Source organism: Aptenodytes patagonicus, chromosome 7 (assembly GCF_965638725.1).
Source record: "Aptenodytes patagonicus chromosome 7, bAptPat1.pri.cur, whole genome shotgun sequence".
Taxonomy (NCBI): domain Eukaryota; kingdom Metazoa; phylum Chordata; class Aves; order Sphenisciformes; family Spheniscidae; genus Aptenodytes; species Aptenodytes patagonicus.
The window spans coordinates 10,588,503-10,607,258 of record NC_134955.1 but is presented as its reverse complement, the minus strand read 5'-3'; the positions used below and the strand labels follow the sequence as shown (position 1 = coordinate 10,607,258).

The window sequence follows — 18,756 nt, the reverse complement described above, 5'->3', positions numbered from 1 at the left end:
CCTGATTCTGAATCTACAGTGCCCATACCAAGAGGCACAAAAATTCAGGCAGGGCCAAACCCATCTACATTACCTTAGCTACTACAGAGAAACCAATACAAACAAATCATATATACAGCAGAACTTGCTTCTAAAACATCTTTACTAAGTACCTGTGTTTTAAATAATTCTCCTTGAGGATTATTCAAAAGATTCCACTTTCTTAAAGTTGTCTCAAGTTCCTCTTCACTGCCACCAGAGACGGAAGAGCCTGCGAGCATTAAAGATTAGAAGTAGAAAGGGAGAGAAACAGGCCAAAAAAACCCCAAACCATTTAGGACTGTATCAGACAGTCTAATACTTCAATCTTTAAATTCCCCTTCAGTCTTCATCTGATGCATGTAGTTTACCAGCCCCTCCACTCCCCACCCCTCCTTTGGGCACTGACTTACTGATTTATATTAGAGCAACAAATTTACCCCTTCTAGTTATATGCTGTGCTCTGCTGTGAGTAGCTGAGCTGCTTATGAGACAGCTTCTGAACCACTCTAATTCATAGTTTGATGTGCTGAGGCAAGTTCAAGTTGGTACCATTTTCTTACTCCCTGTGTATCACCTTATAGGTAACATGCATGTTTGACATCATCTGTATCATAATGCAGTGCCCCATGCTGGGTTCAAGGACGAACATGGTAAACACGCTCCAGGTTTTTCTGGATAACCCAGAGCTAACCAAATACTGAAATATTCCAAATTCATTATTTAGTACAATTTTTATTCCTAAATTGTCAAAGCTGCAATACTAAATCAGGGTCTGAATATTTAGTGCTCAGCAAACGTCCAGAGTATTTTGGATAAGAAATTTTTTCTGGAGTTCTCCTATGTATAGGGTTGCATACAGGATGTGGAAGGGTTGCTATGCCATGATGGAGAAATTTAGGCCGACCTTTAAGCATATTAATAATTCCTAATTTACGTGATAGACATGCAGCAGCTCTAGGCAGTTATGAAAAAACACCAAATCTTATGCTTAAGCCTTGGCACTATTAGAAGAGAGATCACTTGAAAACTCATTAGATGTGAGCTTGGTTATCATGCTGTTCAGCTACAAAGACTGCCAACAAACCTGATACTGACCATTGGCTCTTCAGGATATGAAGTGAAACTTATGCTATGGTTCCTCATACACAGCCCCTCAGTTAGCACAAATTACTAAAACCAAAAGAACTACCTATAGTAGAGTTCAGGATAGCGCCTTTATATTTTACTCAGCTGTCAGTGGTTGTTTCAAGCAGCTGCCCTACTTTAATCCAAAACAGATTTGGTTGGTTTTTTTTAAATGTACGTGTTACCTACGGTGAAGAGTTGGTCATCTTTTGTCAACATGATTTATAGCTTGCCTAAAGCAGAAATAAGAAATGCTTACAGTATATTGTGTTTCTGTCAAGTAATTATTTGAAACAGTTATCAGAGACAGAAGATTTCAACCCATTGATTCTACCAAAAGTTTTTAAGCAGAGATTACACTTCAGAGGGAACCTTTAAGACCCACCTCTAGAAATAGAAACATAGATAATCAGCTAGATATTCGTGGCAACCTAAACACAAGACTCCCACAAACACACCTAAGGTAACAAGCTCATTCGACTGTGATAATATTGTAGCCATCACAACATGCACCTCAGTGTGGACAATCTCAGTATACGCTCTAGTTCCCACACAGGTTTTGGGTTTTGTTTTTGTTTTATTATGCTGAGCATGACTGGTTTTTTTTATTTACACAGTACTGAATGCCTATATTAGCATACATTAACACCATCATAGTCCCTGCAGCACCAACTCGGTAATCCAGAGCATCATGGCTTGCTCCTTGTTCGTGCACACAAGTGTCCTCCAAAAGCCATGTCCCACAGGGGGATGGTGCACTCAAGTATGTACAACCAGGATGTGGCCAAGGAGAGTGGAACTGCGGGGGTTACTGTTGAGAGCACCTACTCTCAGGGTAACAGTGGTGTAGCTATTTTGGGAGTTAATGTCAATATGCCTCCAAAAGCTACCATCACACCTTTGGATTTCCTTTCAGAACACTTTCAAGTGAGGAACTTTTTTTTTTTTTTTTTTTTTGGTAAATGAACATTCAGAGAGAGATTTACCTGACTCTTGTTCCCTATTCTTGTGTGTTAAATACAAGTTTCCACTCTGTCGTACAGGACCTGAAAATATTGTGTGTTAATATGATGATGTACATTGAACAAAACTGTCCTTTCAGAAGGTCAAGTTTCCCAGACTAAATTTAGTACTGAAAACTAAGGTGGCAATTTAAAATGAGATTGTCCTAAAACTCACTCCACTTCCTGCAGTGTAATTGATAAACAAGACAAAGATTTTTCCCCAGATTTTGAAGTTAAATACGTAATACTGTGTGCACCAAAGCAACCATGGGTCTTCAGTTGTTCCCTCCAAACCAGAACTCGCCTAGTCGGCTGTCAGGATTTTTCTTAGTGGAAGGGAAGGGCAACAGAACTTCTTATACTCATTGCGACTCTTTTTAGCAAAAAAGAAAAAAGTCCTCCTAACAGTATCAGATTGCACCTGAGATCAGTGTCCCTGTTATGAATGCCGTTTAAAAAACATAACATAAAAGGAAAACATTGTGTCATTAACGCTAGCTAGCTGGCTAGCAGCTGATCATTACTGCCATTCCTGAATTGAACTGTGGTGTAGGAAATCTGAATATAGAATGTATTTAATTAGTTAATGTTCATCATCCACTAAGGTCTCCTGTTATTTTGCACTGTAGAAACCAGTTCCTCATAACATAATGGTCACAGGAAACACCATACAAACTTAATACCTATCTGTATACTTTATTCATCTCCTATGGATGAATTAATTTAAATCAAACTGAATGTCATTTTAATTTTGAATAATAGATTCTTGAGAGGGATATAATGCAATTTAGTAAGAATACTGTAAACTAATGCCTTTAGCTAATTTGAATGAACTTTCCTAATTGCCCCTGTGCCGACAAATTCTGTCTGCATGAGCGTCCTGCTGTTTGGTTCCTCCTTTTCACCCTTTTTGCTGTAATTCCTTTTGGTCTGGCCTCTACAACCCCTATACAACTTGAGTGGATGGCAACCAGCAGCAGTGAAACAGGAAGTACGAAGCTTTGGCCATGAAGGACATATGTCATAGGCCTGCACTGTGGAAGAGACTGGCAGGAGTCCCATCAGCGAAGACGGACAGGACTGCATGAAGTAACTAATAAAACCATGGCCTCAGCTGTCCACCCAGCCATCGCTACATGGATGTAGGAGTTCTGCAACCAAAGCTCCTGCCCCATTGCAGTACATATAGCAAAGTGTTTTAAGGAGAGCAGTTGCTGACTTCAGATTGCCTTGGCACATAAGGAGGTAAACTGCAGTGCTTCAGACCCAACTGATGAGCAGTTCACACAGCTGTACAACCAGAGCAGTAATCTCACCAGTCATCCTTCCTTATCAATCAGAATCCTTAATGACACCATCTAAAACAACATATAGCACCAAAATTAGGCTCCAAGGAGGGATTTACTATTAACTGATGTAGAACAAATTTTAGCTTATGACTGACGGGGTTGAGCATAAGATTCAGTCACAGAAGTCTTGCTGAATAGTAATGTTGTAACTAAATCTCCGGACAGATTTGACCCTATTTTTTTGTACTGACTACAGCATAGGAAACAAAAAGGAAATCTCCACAAACTACAGGCAATAACACACAAGTCTGGCCAAGACATACTGTGGTTCTCTCTGTATCTGAAAGAGTGTATACTTGCTCTCATAGCACTCCAAGATGATACAAATATACGCATAATGAAATATATATTACTATACACATATATTTAAAAGGACAACAAATAGCAGTTGTAGTGCATGTAGTTTTTAAAAGACCTGATATCAGGAAATTATTCACAAGACATTTTACCGTGAGCTGCAATCATTATCTCTTTGACCCTCCTGTACTGGCTTAGCAATAGTGTTAACTCCTCTATTCGACGGTCCTGTGAAAAGCATTAAATAAAATCATATTTAAAGTCCTACATTTTTAACCTGCAGAAACACTGTATTACACATTCATTTCTGTGACTTTGGCCTGCGTTTCCAGAAAGCAGGATCAGGTCTCTCACATGCTTTGTAAAGAACGTTTCTTGGCTTTTATTTGCCGTCGTACATAACATTTGCTAGACAGTGTGAAATTATGGATATAAGGAAACCAGAGGAGTTTTACATTACTAGTAAATTAGTTATTTACAGAAGCATAATTTAGAACTCTGCTTTCACTTCTAAGAGTCAAAGGAATATTCTGGAGTTGAACCTCAACCGCCTGAAGTGGGCAGTGTTTGTTTTTTGTTAGCATCATACCTATATTCATAAAGTAAATCACGTTTATGTTTTGTATAGTTTAACAATCTAGTCATGTTCTTTAATCCTCTCTTGTAGGATGTTCTGCATTCCCACATCTACCCTTACTCCAGTTTTGAACACATCTTTTTGAACTTAGGCAGTCAAACCTGTACAGAACCAAAGAAATGAGGTCTCAGGAATGTCTGATGCATTATCCGACTCCACTCTTTCTCCAATACCTAACGCTTTCCTATTATGTACGGAAAGCATCTTGATTCATGTATTCAGGGAGTGCACTTGCCTTTTGCACAGATGCAACATAGCGATGGGTAGTAACCATTATTTAATTGATTAGATCTGTCATTTCTCTCATTTCTATATATGATTTTGTGTCCCCGATGATAATAAATTCTTGCTATCTGTCACTGTGTGATCTTGCAGTTTGCACTTTTACAGTTTGTCCTGTTTCTTTGACTGCTGTTCTAAACCATTCCTGTGCAATAATCTTGCCCAGTGCTGTGACTACAGAGCACTGAATACAAACCCAAGCAAGTAATAAATAACTAGTTTTCACAAGCAGGTGTCAGGAAAACCACAGAAGCAGAGAAGTGGGCATTGGGAAAAAAAAAACCCAAAACCTTCCAGGGAAGTTGGAACGTATTTAAATGATTAGCTGATACTGAGCTGCTGCACTGCCATAGCTAGGTCAGTGTCAGAGATATTTCAATTAAAATCTGCTCCAGTACTCATGTGCTACATTACAGCTACACCAGATATCAACTGAGTTGTCGGAGTAACTGCACAGAAACCAGACCTTAACCACATTACAGAATGGTAGATGATGCTGATCCTCCCTTCACACCTCAGCAAGTATACACAAGACAAAAGAGGCCTAAACCAGATACCCAGTTATCCCAGCTATAGATAGAAGCAATAGGTTCTTCTTCATAGCAAAGAACTAACATACCTAGTTTTTTAAAAAAGAAATATGTGCACCACTTACTAGCAACTTAGTTGAGCACTTTCTGTCCTAAATGACACAAGGAATATTTAGAGTTATCCCAAAAGCTATTTAGAGCTATTTTCTCTCAGGAAGAATATTTTATTTTGCAATATTATTGAAGGTAACAGTTCTACATTAAACATTTAAGAAGCTGTGGGTCAACCATCAGTCCACTAGTTTAAACACTACAGTTTCCAAGGAAATAACCCTCCTTTCCCTATGAGTATATCCAGATATTAGGACATAAGCAACAATATTTTGTGTTCCCTTCAAATGTAAAAATCTTATGCAGACTTGGAATAATTTTGGCAAGAGATAATGCCACGTCTTTTATTTTCCAGATGTAAATTTTGGCTTTTTGATTTTTTAAGAATTAAATGTTATGAGTCACATTAATGTTCTCCAGAATTATCATTGCCCTGTCCAGATTCCTCACTTACTAAAGGAAGTTTTTAGGGATGTATATTATTGTCTATTTGATCGTATACGAGTGTGTCACCATGAAGGAAAATCCCATGGCCTGGTTTATTACCATAAAACAAGAATTACAATTTTCTCAAGAATTAATCCCCCTCAACCCCACCCCCTCCAAAAATAAGGAACAATTTAGGTAGTAAGTCAATGGCATCTGAAGGTGGAGATTCAACATCCTCCAAGACTGAGCCCTAAACCCTGCACTTGAATTGTCCGATTGACAGGCAAATATCATACAGATGGTAAGAGACAAAAACCATATTTACCATTTAAATGAGTTTAATTTCACTCCTCTTCTACTTTAGTACTTTTTTTTTTTTTTTTTTTTTTACCCTTGTCTTTTTAAATCCTGGTCCCTTTCTCCCAAAATTTGAGTCTGATTCAAAGGCCACTTTGACTTTCTTTTAATATCACAATCTAAACTGGGGATATCGATGCACTTCAGATTAGGTTGGAAGATGAAGAGCTGCCAGAGATGACCAAACCTTAGTGATCTTTTCAATAGCAGAAACCAGGAGATTCTGTTCATTACAGCCTTGGCTTTCTACTCCCCTGTGGAATCTAATGGGCCTCCCAAGTTCTGCAGCCAGGTTAGCAAGGTCAGCCACAATTTCTATTTAAAAAAATCAACCTTCTGTCACAGTCTCATGGGATAATCCAAAAATCAGGGCAATACCACGCTTACAGCAAGCAGGTTATTCAGATCATTATAGATATTCAAAACCATCATTTCATTCTTATGTAGAACAAGGATTATTTTCTCACCTTTTCTTCATTTGCAGCCAATAACGATTCCATTCCTATCTTCAACCGTTGAACTTCTTGATCTAGAAATGTTTTTAAAATGTTATAAGGAAATTACACTTGCTATATTTAGTGTAAACAATATATGTTTTGTGATAGTCTCCCTATGTTCTTACGAGTAACCAAAACCATGTCAGTGGCATGGCAAATGCACTGTTAAACTACATTTAACTTAGAGCTTTTCAAAAGCTGAACTATTAAAAGCATCGCGCAACACAGACATGCTGGTTTTGCTTATAGAAAGCTACATAATATTATTTTATACTCTAAAAGTCAAGTAATAAAAAAAAGAAACATTGAAGCTTATTTTGCAAAAGATGAGAGTGTGTTTTCAGTTATACATTTAAAGAAATAATTTTAAGTATGATTGAAAATTAATTATATTCCATCTGGGAAAAATATTCGGCAGCTTATGACAAGTAGCTCAAGGACATTCATGAAACTTGGAAATGAAAAATAACAAAGACTACTTTGATACGAGGAAAATTTGTAAATTTTTTTTTTCCTTAAAACATTTCAGTATTAATAACTGAGTTAAAATCTACATCAAGAGCTAATACAGAATTGCCTCACACACAATTTAGTGTTACAAGATAGAGGTTATTCAGGAATGTTATAGTCAAAACCAATTAAAACACACTCTCTGAAAATTTATGAGGTTGTTAATCACGTCATCCTAACTTTGCTGAACCAAATCTTTCATTTCTTCTCTACACACTATTCCTAGCAAGTCCTCAAGTACCAACCTATACTAAATAAAGTCTACATGATGGAGACAGAACCTGAAATAGTTTTTCTGCTGTAACTGCCACTCAAGGAATTCATGCTTTGACATTAAAACAGACCCCCTTGTTTCACAGACTATGAAAACCAGATGTGGCAGGCATGAAGTGAGAGAGAAGAAAGAAAATCAATACTGTTAAAGAACATTTAAAAAAATGTTTTACAACTAAATGTTGAACATACAATGCCATTTGACTATTGGCAAAAACTGTAATTAGTTTTTCTTGTAGTGATTCTGAAAAATACACACCCTGTAATGATAAAGTTTTCAAACACGTAAATGAACTTTGCAAACATTTCTCTTGCAAAAGAGAACACTTAGTAACACAAGCCATGCACAGACACAGCCAAATCAAAAACAAGCCAGCAGGCAGTGGGCAAGCAATTGGAAGATTTTTAAAAAGCCATTAAAAATCACAGTCCTACTAATTTCTCTTTATAAATATTAGACTTCAAAAAGAACTGGTGTCAAGGTATTTTTAAGCACATTAAAGCAAACTTTACTTACAATATTTATAACAACATCAAGTATGGAAACATTTTTATTCAGACTGGTTTTTTTAATTTAGTGCACTGATTAAAAAAAAGCCCAAATCCTTCCCCTCCAAGGAAGGAGGCTTTCAATTAAAGCCATCTTTCCAGGTATTATATGGGTTTTACATATGTACAAATAAAAAGAGGTAAAGGTTAAGTTTTGGCTCTGTTAACCTTGACAATGTCCCTTTGAAGTCCATCTATCTGATTTGTAAACCTCTGATTTTTTTTCTGAAGTGAAATCTTACGAAACAGGGCAAGTAGCTGTCTGCTTGCTGTAAGCAGTGAAAGCAATGTCTCATGTATATTACAATTAGACAGCCAAATCTAAACAAACATTGAATTATTCCTGCAGAATGCATTTGAGTTATAATTTGTGTGAAAGTAACAGTGAGATAAAGCCAAAAGTGAATTGCAAGGCTTACGTTTTTCTTTTAGCCTTCTCCTATAAACTTCCTCTACGATGGTAAATGGTGAGAGTCAAGTAAAGTATGTAGAAAAAGCACATATTAGATAAATTTTGCAGTTTAATTAGAATATGCATTCTAGCATACTACATTATTTTCCAACTTTATTTGAGAAGACCATCTAAAAATCTGATAAATCAGTAATTTTTCTGCAGAAGAATTATTACTGCCGCATACTGATTCCATTCAAATATAGTCTAAGTGGTTTCCTTAAATGTAGCCTAAAGAATCTGTACAGGGTTTGATTCTTCTCCCACTGGAATCGAGGACAGTTTCACCCATCTTCAGCATGAACAGGAACAGACACACTACTAGAAGCTGAAAGTTGCTGAGCTCTTGATTTATTGTCATACCACTCTCTTTCCCTTGAAATATCATAAGTTATTTGGGAATCTCATAGAACATACAAGATTCTATTAGTAGAAGAGTTCCTCTACAAAACACTGCTGTTAGACAAACTAATTTTCTAGTTAGACATGCAGTTCTCTACATGCACAAGCTCTGCAGCTGACTGAAATCAGCACCAAGCATATGTTAAGTCACTTATTTGGAATAAACAACAGTCAAAATACAGAATCTTCTAGAAAAGACACATCTGCATTAATTCCTGTAAGGAGATTCTTGGTAAGCCCTGAGAAAGAGGTAGTACCGCACCTGAAAAGTCACATCTCAACAAGGGCACTCTTCAGAAGCGTTAGTTAACACCCACAAAAGAAGTTAGTGCAGCTAAGCTGATGCATTGTGGTCAACTACACACAAATATTCCTCCATGGATAAGTGTCAGTATTATAGAAGAAAAAGGTCACTAATATCATATTGCTCACAGCCCAGCAATTGACAGAAGCTCCAGGGAGTCAATATTTCAGAGAACTGTGACATGACTGGTTGAGACCAAAGGCTAAACAAACTGGTTTATTTGCCATTGACCTGTATCAACAGTGCAGATTTAAAACAGCAACCTACAATATCATAGAATCATAGAACAGCCCAGGCTGGAAGGGACCTTGAAAGACCATCTGGTCCAACCTTTCATAGGAGAGGGAGCCTAAATGAGATATAGTCCTGAAGAAAGGAAAGACGCAAATCAATGACTATGTTTTAGAATGTTCGGACATTTAAACATTACGCTTAGCTGTGACAATTTTTTTTTTTCTTAAAAAATGGAAACTGCAGATTTTTCAAAGAAATTTTGGGGGTATGTATAAAAAAAATATATTCCCACTGAACTACAATGACTCTTTCAAATTATAAATAAAATTCCAGTAGAAAAAGTTTCAGTACCCTTAGGAAACTTATCGCAATTTGTGCTGGCTCTAGATTGGGAAAGAATTTCACGCATTAAAGGCCTCTACTCTACCAGAAGACAAAATAAATTTGCACCATTTTTCCTCCCAAAATAAATTCTAAAAGTCCATTCCTACATCTCTTTGTATTCCTTTGAAATACTGAGCCAAGCTGCTACCAAACTGAAGTTAAAGTAGGGTTTTGGATTTTTAATTTTAATTCCCCTCCTCTTACCTCTTTCTGCCACTTCACTATGTGATGAGGTCCTAGATAGCTGACTTTGTAACCGTTCTATTTCTGCATCTTTGAGAGCTAATTGCTCTTGAAGCTGGGCTATCTCAGCCTGAAAGAGAGTACAACAAATTCAGAATAACATTGTCACCGATTCTCTGTGATTCTTTCCCCATGAACTAGAAGAATTCTAAGCGTAACACTTTACTTCGACTGATGTCCTGTTCCCAACTCAGGACATTTCATAAACACTATAACAACGTTACATATTTCATGATGTTACTATCCTATTCCTTTTACAGAAGCTCACTTTTTCCAATGTAATTAGCTCTCAGAGAAGAGAGATTTACAGAAAGGTAAAATTTTCAAGGATTCATGTAGGTAAAAAAACCTCTGGAAAGTTCTCAGTGCTACGATACTGGTCATATAATAATGACTATTACAGGGCAACTCCTGAGTTTTGCATAAAGACCGCTAAAAGATCACAAAACATTTTTTATCCTAGTTACTACTTATTAATATAACTGAGAATCTATTAATGCTGAGCCCTTTTCTCAGCCGCACGACAAAACTGTTCTTCCTCACATCAGATACTACAGCAATAGGCTAGAAGCAAAGCACGGCTTGGGAAACAACCACATACATGCAACAAAATATCAGTGGTTCATTTACAATTACTGCAACTTGTGCTGCCACTAGATTGGGATAGAGTATCACACATTAAAGACCTCAACAATACAGAGGGAAAAGAATTCTGTGATTGTCCAGCTTGAAATACAGCGACGCTCATCTCTTTTTCCTGTTTATGAGAAAAACTGTCAACAGCATACTTTACTAAGTCAGTAGCTTAATTCAGATTTTCTTCAGCAGCCTTAAAGCCTTTATATATCAATATTCTGCATTTCCCCCAGCAAAAGCATACCAAACCTCCTTGCAGTTAAAGAAAAAAAAGAAAAAAAATGAAACAACAACAAAAAAAATCACTAATGTGACCAGTTTCTCAGAATACTAAAATAAAGCAGGAAAAAATGCAAAACACCAAACAATATTATCCGAACAGGGAAAAACATGGACTAATTTACTCTAATACACAAACTTATTTTCACCAGGAAGCAAGCAGCTGGATGGCAGCAAAAGATCACCACTCTGCCTGCAATTCCATACGGAATAGAAGAATCTGCCTTGTTGCATCTCTGAAGGGCTCCTACACTTCCCAGTGACTAATATGCTTTTTATATCCAGCCACGGAAATATTCCAATTTCTCATCTAAGAAGCTGCAGCCACAGCAAGACAAAAGCTGCAGACCTCTTAATACCAGATTTGGATTTGCCTCCCCTGGTCCATTTGATCTCATAGCTCTTTTAAATGCCGTTTTCCTTTAAGGTCTCGTTCCTGTCATCTCTACAATTATTTTTCTTCTTCCTCTCTCTTTCCCTGTACTTTTCTTCCTTTCTAGTCCTGTATCTTCTCTCACTCAATGGGTTTTACGATTCTTCTTTCTTATTTTCATTCTGCTCCTACACTTTCCATAATCTTTATCTGTCTTGGCAGCTGGCCACACACTGCTTGAGAAAATATTTTCCCAAAGACTCTTCATTTCCACCACGTCAGAGAAAACATTTTCATGGATACAAGAGCTATTATCTTAAAAGGAAAAAAGACACAATAGCAACATTTCAATATTCATCTAAGAATTCTCAAAAGAGAGAAATGCTAATACAAATAATTGCTATCTGTCATTTCTGGATCAAGCCATCAAGTACTAAATAGAAAACTCAGTTTAATAATTTGAAATGTTTTTCCAAGATCCAACCACAACTTAAAAAAGTCAGTTCTCCTGGTTTCGGCTGGGGTAGAGTTAATTTCCTTCCTAGTAGCTGGTACAGTGCTGTGTTTTGGATTTAGGATGAGAACAATGTTGATAACACACCGATGTTTTAGTTGTTGCTAGGTAGGGCTTGCACTAGTCAAGGACTTTTCAGCTTCCCATGCTCCACCGACTGAGAAGGCTGGAGGTGCACAAGAAGCTGGGAGGGGGCACAGCCAGGACAGCTGACCCAAACTGGCCAAAGGGACATTCTCTTTGACGGGAATGTCACATACCATGTGACATCATGCTCAGTATAGAAACTGGGGGAAAGCTGGCCAGGGGGGGCCGCTGCTCGAGGACTGGCTGGGCATCGGTCAGCGGGTGGTGAGCAACTGCATTGTGCATCACTTGCTTTGTATGGTCTTTTACCATTATTATTTCCTCTTCCTTTTCTGTCCTATTAAACTGTCTTTATCTCAACCACGGGTTTTACTTTTTTTTCCGATCCCCCATCCCACCGGGGCAGGGAGGAGGGTGATCGAGTGGCTGTGTGGTGCTTAGTTGCCAACTGGGGTCAAACCACGACATCAGTCATTCGTATGAACAGCGATTATAGCACTACACAAATGAAAGGAGATGTGATTACAGCACAAAAGTGTACCTCAATAGGGAAAAATAATAAGCTGCTTTTTAATCTAGTGGAAAAGGGCTAAAAATTCAAACTAGAAATAAAGTGCAACTGCTTAACAATGAGACTGTTCAACTAGAAAAATTAATTACTGGGGAAAATGATGAAATGTTTCAAATGTCAAGTTTCTCCAGATTACGATCCAACAGCTTTCCAGGATTTAAGGTCAACAGAAGGGTAAGGCAGCTATGCACTTTGATATACATGAAGTCAAAGCAGATGTTCTAATGGTGTATTTTGGGCTTAATGTCTATTAAAATAAATTCCATATAAGTGAACACCCAACCAACTTTGCATGTCTCTTCTCTTCAGTCTGGAAAGCATATTCCACAGAGGCTTGTCACCATTACACAAATAAAAGACAGAAAACCTTCAAAGAGGCCTTTCCTCAGAACAGGTCTTTTGTAAGTCAAAATGCATTTTTATTTTTTTTTAAATAAGAATTACAAAAAGGTAGAAGACTGGAAACTGCAGGGAAGGAGCAAAAGGCACAAAAAGAAGCTATAAAAACTTTAAACCAAAATACTTATTGCAAAGATGGTTGAAGAAAACTTGACTTTATAGTAGGCCCCGACACAAGGCAATTGTAAGAAAAGTAAATATCGATGAGAAGTGGAGCATATCCCTTTCCAGCTGAAATAAGTCTATCATTAGTAAATGCCAAGTATTCTGCTTACTTTAGTTGCTTTTAATTTCCACTCGTATTGATTTCTTTCATTTTCCAGTTCTTCCACTTTAATTTTGAGGTGTCTAAGTTCCTGTAGCAAACCCTGCAAAGGAAGAACAGCAGCTAAAAGTAAGAAAACCCTGGTAGATATTAATTTTCCACAGTCCTGAATTAAAGATCACGCATGAGCCACACAGTAATGAACACTGAACCACCACATTAAAAACTGTGACCTAGTCTAAGAAGACAAAAACTATTTTGAATTAAGAGATACGGAATACTTTCTCAAACTCTCCACCTGAAATTATGAGCAAATTTCTTAGTTATATTAAGGAATGCAGCTAGGCCTGGTGAAGTCATGTGTGTCTCAGTGAAAATGAGCCAAAAAATCCACAACTGCAGTCTCATATAACATTAACTATTGGGCTTTTTTTGTTTTGTTTTGGGTTTTTTGTTTTGCTTTGTTTTTCAGCCACCTTAAATTAAGCAGAAACCTGCAGTGCTAAAAGATTACTAACTTTCATTAAAGTAACAATCCTCCCCCCAAACAGGTGTTTAAGCTACTTACCAAGAAAAATAACACTCAAACTAAATAGTATCTAGGAAGTTACAGTCATTTAATACCATACACATACACTCAAATATGACTACAAATATGCTACTTTCAGCATTGATGTTTGCCACTTTGCAAACTGAGTTGATGCAGCCTACAGCTGCAGCCAGCCAGGGTTCCTAACATTCTCCATCTATTCCTCTGACAAAGTTGTCTCTTAAATGTCCCTTCTCCTGTTCCTTGACAGAACCGTATCTTATTGTTCATTCTGAAGGACAACATTATTAAATCCCTGATGGAGCTCTGATGAGACCAAATGTCTTAAAATGAAGGAATGGAAGAATTTGGAAGTGTAACTCAATTTTGGAATCCTGTATAGTATATACATTAAACAACCATACTAATATCTTGGATTAAATTAATGTTTATTTTGAATGACTCCCAGATTTGACTCTCAGATTATTTCCCCAGTATGCAGCTTGTACTGTAGCCTAATCGTTCACTAATTAGTTCTGAACAGAGGCAAGCTCAGTAACAATAGCACTATTTTCAAAATAGGCATCATACCCAAATGAGTTATTTTTGTAAAATAAACCTATGAGAAAAATTACTGAAAAACTCTCTCACAATGTAAGCAGATTATTTATAAAATGAGTCTGGGGAGCCAAATTTTAACCAGAGATGTGGCAACTAAATCAAACTGATTTAAAAGCAAATATTAAAATGGACTTTTTTCAGGCATACCAGTATCATTCCACCTTCAGTAAATTTAAGCAGTTTATGCAAAGTAGCTTTTTTTTTTGACATGTGGCATAGTTTTGACCAAATACAACTAGGATCTGTAATGTAAATTCAAAAATGCTTTTCTAGTAACTGCTAATGTCAGAGAATAAACAAAAACGTGTTGGATTTGCTATTTTAAAGGTACAAGCAGATTATTTTTATTATGGCTCTTTTCATTCACTTTAACATTACCATTAGAAAAAGAATAGTCTTACCTGAAACTGTATTTTATACTTGTGTTAAACTTTTAAGATATTCAGGATTTAATAATCTGTGTTCAGAGGACTGGTTAGGGTGTACCATCATGCACGGCTAGGGTGACATTATCATGAGGAAAATTAACAAGCTACCAAACCATGCTAGCATGCTGCGTATCAAACAGACAAATCTCAACTTAGGAAAAAAAAACCCAAACCAAAAACAAACCCCACACCACACCAGCACTACAGACCTACAAGTAAAATGAAAATCATAGAAAATCCTGAAAGAGGTGATTGAGTCTTACAGATACCTGTGCTTTAGTAGACAGATATCAATGGTCACCAAATTTGTCCCAATAATCAGGGGTGGGGTGTCTGGGGTGGGTTTTTTTTGGTGATTTTTATGACCACTTCACTCTCTGCTAATGAAAGTCACAACGATTAATGCCAATAATTCACAACATAGCTCTGGTTAGCGGAATTTAGTTTCTGCAAGAGAAGAGAAGAGGCAATACACAGGCTTCTGCTAAGGTGTACTTCTCGTACATCACACCGAGAGCAATTCTTCTGGCTGAGAGTCTCTACCACTGATCTTGGACTAGATTGAGGACCATTAGGTGTCAAGTCTGGTTTCCTATCTTGAGACTTTCTTTCTTGGATTCTACTATTAATTTCCAGCTGCAGTCTACACATCTGCTCCTGTAGCTCACTGATCAGGTTCACTACTGACTGAAAACATGGGAAGAAAGGAAAAAAAGAAAAAAAAAAGACAAAAAAAAGGTGAGAAAGAAAATGATGCAAAGAAGATATTTCTACAGTTGCAGCACAAATAAATACATGAAGCATGTCAAAAGCAAACTAAAAAAAGGCAGATGATGTGTTTCCCTTCTGATAAAGTCTATGTGAATGGGTATAAATCTGGAATACTGCACAAAAGCTACAGTTTAAAAAGAACAGAATCTATATTCCAGACTAATTCATGATTCTGATCCTAATGTGAAGATCAGAATCTGGCCCCTCATTTTTGGAAACTTACCCAGTCACATGAAGTCAGATATCAGGAAAAACTGGAACATATTTTAATATGCTGGCTCAGAGGCACAATTTTGCTGAAATGGACTTGATTACATTCATTTACACAGCCAAATCATCCCCTAGGAAGAAATTGCTAAGTGCTCAGTTGGAGCCATAACCTACTCTTTCACAATTTATACCCGGAATTTACTGATAAAGTAATTCTGCTTCCAGGTCTAGCTTAGGTCCGAAAAATAACTCCATTACCTAGCTTGCTAGCTAGGCAGTATCTTGACATGGAGAAAGAGTTAAGCAACATACATAGGAGAAATCAAAGGCTACCACAGGAGAAAAAGTAACGACTTTTAAAGTGCACTGATTTGCTGGCCTGCTTCTTGAAATTGTTGTGTGTATCAGTGATACACACAAAAAACCCAGCTACAGAAAGCAAACCAAAGACAAGTATCAAAATCTACGTAACATTTCACTTAAATTCCGTAACTCAGTAGCAAATAGTGCTGGGTATTTTCTCAAGTATTACAAGTTTGGAGTGCCTTTCTCTTAATTTTCATGTACATTAACAACATAGGTTTTGTGATTTCTCAATCTTCTCAAGTGGAATAAATTTGATGAGATTAATCCATCTCCCAAAGGAGTGAAAAAGTTTTTAGTGGACAGAACAACAGATGACATGGCATAATTTTTTTTATTTTCTTCATTACAATGCACAACAGTCCTCCTGTAATCTCAACTCTCTGGCGAACCAATAATCTCAAAGCTAGGGAACAGCTACTGCAAGGACAGGACACTATTCTGACCAGGCAAGTATCTAACACAACTAATCTCAAATTGTATCAGCATCCACAGACAACTTTAAACATTCACAAATATTCCCTTTCAAAAGTGTATGTATCAGTTAGGTAAAAGAGTTTCATATCCGTTAAGTATTTTTCTAGGGTGCTGTGCTTAAGACAAAATTCAGAAAAGCAGTTGCATATATTTCACTTTATACATATTATTCTCAACCAGGATCACAACGTCTGACGCTCATCCTCTTTCATCCAACAAACGTTTTATGCATGCAAATGAGGATTAGTTCCATAAACAATCAAAAAATTCAGAAAGAGTATTGGGCCCCATCACACCAACTCTGCACTATCCAGTCTTTTATAGGCTGACATGTTTTGCCATGGCTCCACGGGTAAGAAAAGATAGCCTCCTTCAGTATCAGCTCCCCTAGGTGAAATCATATCCTTTGTATATTCAGTGGCTACATTAGCCACTTTGCAGCAACACAGTAGGACAATGGTGAGGAGAACGTCCCCCTAGCTAACTCATTCTCTTATCAGAACGCTGCAAAGCAGAACATCCGTAGGACTAGCTGTATGTACAATTTAGATACTATCCACAATCCCTCTATCTTCCATGCTTCGATTTTTTTTCTTTTTTACCATCATTTCCACCGTCAGATGCCTCACTGAGCAGTACTGACTGGAGATTGGAATCATCAGGACACACATCCATGTCTTGCTTTCTTTTAAGCACCAAGGTTTTAGTCCATGCTCGTCTTTGACAGAGAATGCTGTTAACCCATATGAGGTTCTGAAGAACCATTGCTCAAACAAGATGCACAGACTTTTAAACACAAACTGACAGCTGCTCCAGTTGTGGCAATGTGGGAGAGTTCAAAAACACTTCTGCTGCCGCCTTGTAATTCTTTTCTCTTTTGCCTCATGTTAAAAATGGGAATGGGAAACACTCTGTGTCCACACAGACTTCTCTCAAAGCAAACTTGACAGTACAGAAATGGCAGAAATCCTTACCCCAGTGAAGGATAAGAGGTCTATGGAGGAGAAACAGATGAACTCCAGCTGCAAATATGCCTTTACAGTTGTTTCTAGTTTCAAGATAGAAAAGGCTTCTCATGTTTGAGATCTTTTCACAGCATGAAAATTTATTAACACTAACATACTATATCTTGAATTTGATTCAGGTGAGACAACAAACCAAACTCCCCAGTGGGAGTCAGTGGCTCACAGACTCAAGTTTCTTTGAAATTGCAAGTAACTATGCACTAGATATTTAATTCAGAAGTGTCCACACAAGAGCCACAAAACACTTCCCAGCAGCTTATAGCAAACTTCAGATCCTCAGTATGAAAAAGCAAAAACCACAAGACTTATCCCATGCTAGAAAAGAAAAAGTAGGAGAGAAGAAGGGCTGCTAAGCAAGTTGAAATGGACAATTATTCCTGCAGTCTCCTGATAGTGATAGAAGGTCTCTTTTGTCTATGTTCAGGTAGAGCAGACATCTGGGCTGCCATTAATCACTTGATAATGCTGCTCGCTCATACCTTGCTACATTAAGAAAACACATTTCCAAAATTTCTAAGGCTTCTCAGGTAAGAGAAAAGCTACACAAACTCCCTCAGGTGGGATTTCAGAAACCTTTACAGCACCACTGCAGCAGAAGTAGAACATTATTCCACAAAAAAAAGGAATTAAAATTACAAAGCCAAGAGTGAGACTATACATTTACAAGCAGCTATTCTCCCAGCCCCTCTGTTACATATATAAATAAATGGCACTTTAAATTTAGCATGTGCTTTTGAAGAGCCAGAGACAAGTGGCATTCCGTGTGAAATTAATACCTTTGAGAGGAGGTTAGAGATGCTTGATAAACTCTTTGCTGCTAACTAAAACCAAAACTAAACCACAGCTGCACAAATTAAATGAATCTGACACATTAAAACTTGCTCACATATTTAGCAGGATATCTTAATTTGTTCTGTTTCCCCCCAACCCAATCAGAGAAATAATTCTACAGATAAATTCTATGTGACTGGCAACAGCTGCTGTGAAATAAGCCGACACAAAATTAGAGTACAGAACAAATATGTTTTAGCTGAATTATTCTGCAATGTCACATTTAATTTTAAACTTTTTAAAACCCGTTATTATATTTAGAAATTGCAGGGTCAGCTATGAAGTATAATTAACAGGCTGTTTAAAATGGTTTAACTACTGGATGCCTCTGTAACACACACACTAGGGTGAAAGCTGAGGACTATTACTTCTGATAGTAGCAAATCTA

At 37.3% G+C, this 18,756-nt stretch overlaps 2 protein-coding genes across 20 annotated transcripts in view; one reads left to right on the top strand and one right to left on the bottom strand.

The window, feature by feature from the left end:
• Positions 1-18,756, bottom strand: part of PPFIBP2 (PPFIB scaffold protein 2) — a 110,041-nt gene that overhangs the window by 16,007 nt on the left and 75,278 nt on the right. For 11 of the 18 annotated variants that reach the window (XM_076343920.1, XM_076343906.1, XM_076343912.1 and 8 more), the window contains 8 exons: positions 15,196-15,378; positions 13,124-13,216; positions 9,951-10,059; positions 8,391-8,423; positions 6,610-6,671; positions 3,949-4,024; positions 2,133-2,192; positions 153-250 (listed from right to left, as the gene is read on the bottom strand). In XM_076343920.1, coding sequence (XP_076200035.1) covers positions 153-250; positions 2,133-2,192; positions 3,949-4,024; positions 6,610-6,671; positions 8,391-8,423; positions 9,951-10,059; positions 13,124-13,216; positions 15,196-15,378 — 714 coding nt within the window. The remainder of the gene's footprint in view (positions 1-152; positions 251-2,132; positions 2,193-3,948; positions 4,025-6,609; positions 6,672-8,390; positions 8,424-9,950; positions 10,060-13,123; positions 13,217-15,195; positions 15,379-18,756) is intronic. The other 7 variants (XM_076343923.1, XM_076343921.1, XM_076343925.1 and 4 more) reach the window with 4 other exon arrangements.
• The window catches only part of CYB5R2 (cytochrome b5 reductase 2), a 117,694-nt gene that overhangs the window by 31,733 nt on the left and 67,205 nt on the right, over positions 1-18,756 (top strand). Inside the window, exon 11 of one of the 2 annotated variants that reach the window (XM_076343931.1) lies at positions 11,057-12,793. The exons of the other annotated variant lie outside the window; for it this stretch is intronic. The gene's annotated coding sequence lies outside the window, so the exon portion shown is untranslated. Of the gene's footprint in view, positions 1-11,056; positions 12,794-18,756 lie in introns of those variants that run through there. 2 annotated transcript variants of the gene reach the window in all.